Genomic DNA, 5,747 nt, shown 5'->3' on the forward strand with positions numbered 1-5,747 from the left:
CATTATCTCAGAAAGTGTGATCCCAGGGTGGTTCTAAGGATGTGCTCATACTTCCTTTGACCTATGAAAAAGCGTTAGAGAGCAGCATGTTTTCCCTGCAGCCGTCATTTCTCAGCTCAGAGGCCCATCACCGCCACCCCTTCTTTACCAGGAAGGAGATGGTTTCCCTTGTACCCACCAGTTTCCAAAGCCCACACAAACACAAAGACCCACATCTGGACCACATGGTCAATGACATCATTTATCAAAATAAATTTATTAAAAGTATCCAAAGACCCCTTCAAAGTTTAGCTGCCTTCAGGACAGTTTTTGGCACTCATAAGACACTGCATGTTCTACACACCATTTGACAGTGAAAACACAGACCATGTCCGTTTTAGTATTACATGAGACGACAGTCCTGATGACCTGTCGTTACGAGAACTTCCATTCACTTGCACGTAGTACACACTTGAATGTCACATAGTACTAAAAACACACTACAACTGAAACCACTATGTGCTAACATAGACTGATTTGGGGGAAAGATGTACATCCAGCTGCTAAGGCCACATAATCCCAGACCTACTGATGGTAAAAATGCTTTTGGATCGAGAGTATTACACCGTCTGTTTCAGTCTCACATCCCTGCTTTTACGGTGGGAGACACACCATGCTCAGACCACGTTCTCTCTGTGTGCCTGCAGTCATGGAGGCCATCCCGACACATGCTGCTTCTGGACGGCGACGGGCTTCCCTGCTCACTACCCAACTTCGAATCAACAGTTCTGAGTGATGTTTCCCCAGCACCCAGGCTGAACTCAAGGGCAGTCTTTTGGGCAGGTCAGCCTTTCTCCCTTAGGAAAAAATGAAATGTCCTCCACGTTGGGGGTCCTGTGTGCATCTCATGTAGCGTGTGGCTCCGTGGGAATCTGTGGCTTTTTACACAAGTCCTGGTAGAATTCCGACTCCAAGAAACGGGGATAAGAGTTGTTCTCCATCAGGCTGTATACCCTTTTCTGGGCGGTCGTAAAGCAGCCACTTGTAGCCTCTTGTATATTTTGAGCAATTAGAGTTTTGGTTTGAAAGTCTATGTTTATCTGAAATAAAACACAAAAAGTGGTTTATTCTATATTCAGAGTCAGAGATTTAAGACTGTGTATTTAATATTTGCCAACAAAAACTAAAAACTATAATGCATGATTAGCTTCACCAGCCAAGTCATTGAAGAAACTTAATCAACTTAACTGAAAGCTAAGGTAAGAGAAAAAAACACTCCCCCCACTCCCAAGCCCTTTTAGTTTGACTTCAAGTCTTTTGTTTCGCTTTGGAGCTAACAATGTTCAAAACATGCTGAAAATAAGAACTTATTTTTCTTACCTCTTTTGGAGCTTCTTTTTCTATGAAGTCAGTATATATTTTCCTGGCCTTCGAGGACAGCTTTTGGGGTGATTTCGTTTTTTTGAAGTCTTCACAAGCCAGCCAGAATTCAATATTTTCTTCACAGAATTCAGATTTTAAAAAAGCCCTGAATGCAGCAAGACCATCTGAAGGGGGAGAGAGGGAGAAGAAAACATTCAGATTGTGAATGGAATGACCAAATAATCCCTTACATGTTTTCCTATAACTCCCACTCCCTTGCCTCTGTGTTTTCTTATTTAGAGATGATAGTAAATTCCTCGATATCACTCAAACCTGTAATCCTCAGAATTGAGCTCTTTAAAGACTAAGATGCCAGTAGACAAAATGCTTCAGCTGGCACACTGCTACAAAGATATAAATACTTAACTTTGCCATCAGTGGAAATATTCATAGGGGAGCCCTAAATTCTCTGGGAGCTAAGCCTCTTGAAAACCTTGTATGCAATGGAAAAGTTGACTCAATGTTAACCAAGAGCAACCACCACTCTAATTTTTTTTAGGTTAAGTTTTCTTTTCCCCCCTGAACAAAGCATGCACTTCCATGGGTAGACACTGGGGCATAAAGGCGAGTGTCACGATGACTGTCAAGTCAAATGGCATCTGGCAAGCTGCTCTTGTGCAGTGTGCACAGAACCTTTCCAGACTCCAGTGATGCTTGAAAGGGATTAAATTCAAGAAGGTAACTTACATTTACTGGCCAGCAGCTCATCGAAAGCCTCTGACCACAGCTGGGCTTCCTCAGGAGAAGGCCTGCAAGAGAAAGGGTGCACATCAGCTTACTCTTGGAGATCTTCAGAGTTCCCTTTTCCGCTCAACAGCTAGCTCGTCAAATTTGCAAGAACAAGATTTTCAACTTACTTGATGAAGGTTTGCTGTTTGCTTTTCTTGCCGTTTTTGGGCTTTCCAGGAGAGGAGGAATGTTGCAAGAAATAGCTCAAACGGGTCTTCCAATCTTTTAATCTAAAAAGAAAAGGGGGGGAAAAAAAGATTCACTAAGTGGCAACATTTGACATTGCTACAGCAGCTGATGGCATTTTTACCAAAGTCGCCCAGTAAATACAGACAAAACCAAATAAGACAAAACAAGAACTCTTCAAGTCACTCTGACACATTTAACATTTAATCGCTACACTTATGTATTGAACACAATTAGTTTCACCCATTCATCTGCACATAACTACTAGGTTTTATAACTAAGGGAAGGATTACCTGAAATGACTAGCATAGTGTAATGAATTTAGTTTGCATATAGTTCAAAAGGCAGATGCTATTTCTAGCCCGCAAAAGGCAGCAGTTTTTCTGCAACGTTCATTACAATCCGAAGGCATTTCACACTTGGTGAAACGGACAGTGGAGCTGCCTGGAGCCAGTCCGTGCTCACTTCCCTTCAGCCCTTGGAGCTGAGGTTCTGGACCAGCCAGAAGCTGTGTACCAGGAGGGCTGTGTGTGATGGAACCACCCACCTCCTGACTACAACATTCATGTAAGCGCATGATCAATTAAATCATAACATTAAAAGTAAAACGTGGATTTAAAAGGCATATCCGAACGAGCAAAAAAAAATCCCTCCAACCCTGTAGAGCTGTCTGTGGAAACTGATCAGAAGTGAAAATGCAGCGTATGAATGATGGGGACGCCCTTCAGCCCGGGATTCTCTGCTGTCAACTTAAATGCAGGGGGACAAAAACCCAACCGCGATTTTCTCAGCGCATCTACCGCCGCCTCTAGATCAAGAATTTTCTTCAGCTCCTAAACTCTACCCGACATTCCTTCACTCGCGGAAACTACCGACCACACAGATTTAATCTTACTTAGCAAATGAAGCTTTTCTACATTTTTCCCCCTGCAGAGGCGCAGGCTACATTGCTTCCTATTGTTTAAGACGAGTGCCAAAGCCCCGCGTTTGCAGCAAACCCAGAGAGCTAGGTCTGCAAGGGTGGCTGGGGAGAGAAGAACGCCGTACTCACAGCGTCCGCTTCATTTTTTCTCGCTTCTCCTCGCTTTTGGGTCCGCTGCTGGAGCTCTTGTCCATAGATCCGCAGTCGTGCTGGACAGCCAGGAACATGGCACTTTGCATTATCATCCAGCCTCCGGTGCAGCCGCTGGTTGCAGCTGGAGAGGCGCTGCGGTATTTATAGGACGAAGAGGATGGGGGCGTGGCCACACGACGCCGGGCCCGCCCCCCGAGGGCGCCTATTGGGCGGCTGCGGATGGGCCCGGGGGCGGGTCTGCAGCGGCCCTGCAGCGGCCACGGTCCCCGCAGAAAGGTCTGGAAGCCAGGGCGCTGCTGACGTCTGCAGCCCCGGCTTGTGGCGCATTGGGGCGGAATGTGGCGGCCGGCCTGGGCGGTGTGAGGCTGGCAGAGACCATTGGCTTTGAGCAGTCGCCGGCGACCTTGGCCAGGCGTGGAGGCCGGGCGGGGGTGTGGGCCCGCTCCAATCCTGCCATGCTTGCTTGGGCTGACCCCCAAAGGCATCTTGGAACCCTGTTGGAATGCACATTAGGAAAGGAACAGGAGAAAGTGACTGGATTAGACGACAGTGCTCTACTAGCTAGGGGTGCCTTCGTGATCACCACTAGATACGTGACAGTTCGTGCGACTGTATGCTGACTCCTCAGGAATCCTTGGCTGCCTCTCTTTCCAGAACAGAAATCACCCATGTGATGATGAGGTACAGGGAGACACCATGACCTCGGCAGCTGTAATGCACCAGAATCATTCTCGTTTAAGAGGGCAAAGATGCTGGGGTTCCTTGTCACTCATTTGTGGCTGTCTTACGATTTGCTAGAACACCGAAGAACTGGCGAGAGAGCAGGACGAAGAGGAGAGGCTAACAGTGTGCTTGAATACATTTAATTTGTTATTTCTTCAGAAGCCATGTCTGCTGTAGCAGGCTTTGAGTGATTGGACTGGTAAGGCCAAAGAGAGAACCTCACGTACAAAATGCTTGGATTTCAGATTTTCATTAGAATCGAACACGGGGATTTTCAAGTGCATCCCCCCTCAAGCATCTAAGTAGGCAGTAAGCTTAACCGCAAGGTATTGACGAGGCTGCAAATATTCTCCCTACTTTGCCTTAGAACTGTAAAAAGAAAATTGGAACTGGTTTAACAGATTCTTACAGTGAACTGCCCATAGTTGGAGCTCCAAGTTTGAAATGGAGGATAAGATCTGCAATTATTACTGAAGATGAAAGCCATGTACCTTATTTTGAAAAGAAAAATCATTTAGATTTCAGTAATAAATACTTTAAAACATGTTTGTGAAATGTAAAATTGTCATTTTTGTCATGCATATGCTCTTCATCTCTAGAAGAACACTGCTGAATATTTCCTACATCTAGTTTTACTTCGATGTTTCAATGTTTATTAAATATGGGTAATGTGCATACACTTGCTTTTTCTTGACAATAAACGCCTCAATGTATTTTTCACTTGGAACATTGAACAGTATAACTCTAATAATGGAAAGGCCAGGTGTTCTGACAAAGAAGCGGTTAGGAGAGAGAGCTGGGCTGTGTCACGGGCGCCAATTAGAATCTCAGCTTAGATAGTACATGCTAAGTAACCATTGGGACAATCCCATCACAGCCCCTTGAGCCCCAGTTTCTTATTTGTACCAAGAGTAACATATCTTTCTTGCCAACCTCATTATATATCATGTGGCCCTTATGTGAAAAGCCTTTGCAAGTTCTAAAATACTATACAAACGCTTGTTATTAATTCGCCTATGTAAGAAAAAAGAAGTATCTGGAAGCATAGCTACTCAAGGTAGAAAAATCATTAAAGGATTAACTCAAAGAGTTAATTAGTTTATAAATGTATAAGTACTATTAAAAGAGAAAGATAATGTCACAAAGAATTGTAGTTTCCAGCTCATAGATACTTAGTAAATGCTCTCTGGATAATAAGCAATACGGAAAATAAGCGAACTGTTTGACATTTAAACTTTTCAGAAATCTCCAAGTCAGAAAATTCAGTCATCTCAATATACTCACAAATGTAAATATACGTATATGAGTATATGTATACATGGAAGCCACTAGTTTAAATATATTCTAGATGGTTCAGTAAGTGTTTAATATAATGATAATGATTTGGTTTTTCATAAACCATTTCTGATTGACAACTGGTGTTATGTGGCAGAAAATTAATTTTTTTTCCTGAAAATTATGAGGTTGATTGATAAATTTGCATGTAATTTAACATTTCTTTGTCTATGGGCAATTTTAAGAGTTAAGCCAGTCTCCTCTACAGACTAAGAAACATTTTGGTGAAAAGATTGCCATGCTACTGTGTTTTTTAAAGACAAGCAGACCTATATTTAAAGCGAAAACTACAGTGTTT

The 5,747-nt window shown here is 43.4% G+C and overlaps 1 protein-coding gene across 1 annotated transcript; it reads right to left on the bottom strand.

The window, feature by feature from the left end:
- Positions 1 to 237: 237 nt before the first annotated feature.
- RGS2 (regulator of G protein signaling 2) lies at positions 238 to 3,527 on the bottom strand. Its single transcript, XM_033099902.1, has 5 exons — positions 3,368 to 3,527; positions 2,259 to 2,360; positions 2,089 to 2,150; positions 1,360 to 1,526; positions 238 to 1,079 (listed from the first exon to the last, which is right to left on the bottom strand). The coding sequence occupies exons 1-5, from the start codon at positions 3,481 to 3,483 to the stop codon at positions 885 to 887; spliced, it is 642 nt and encodes a 213-aa protein (XP_032955793.1). The 5' UTR covers positions 3,484 to 3,527; the 3' UTR covers positions 238 to 884.
- Between the last annotated feature and the right edge of the window lie 2,220 nt (positions 3,528 to 5,747).

The sequence above is a fragment of the Rhinolophus ferrumequinum genome, chromosome 27 (assembly GCF_004115265.2).
Source record: "Rhinolophus ferrumequinum isolate MPI-CBG mRhiFer1 chromosome 27, mRhiFer1_v1.p, whole genome shotgun sequence".
NCBI lineage: Eukaryota > Metazoa > Chordata > Mammalia > Chiroptera > Rhinolophidae > Rhinolophus > Rhinolophus ferrumequinum.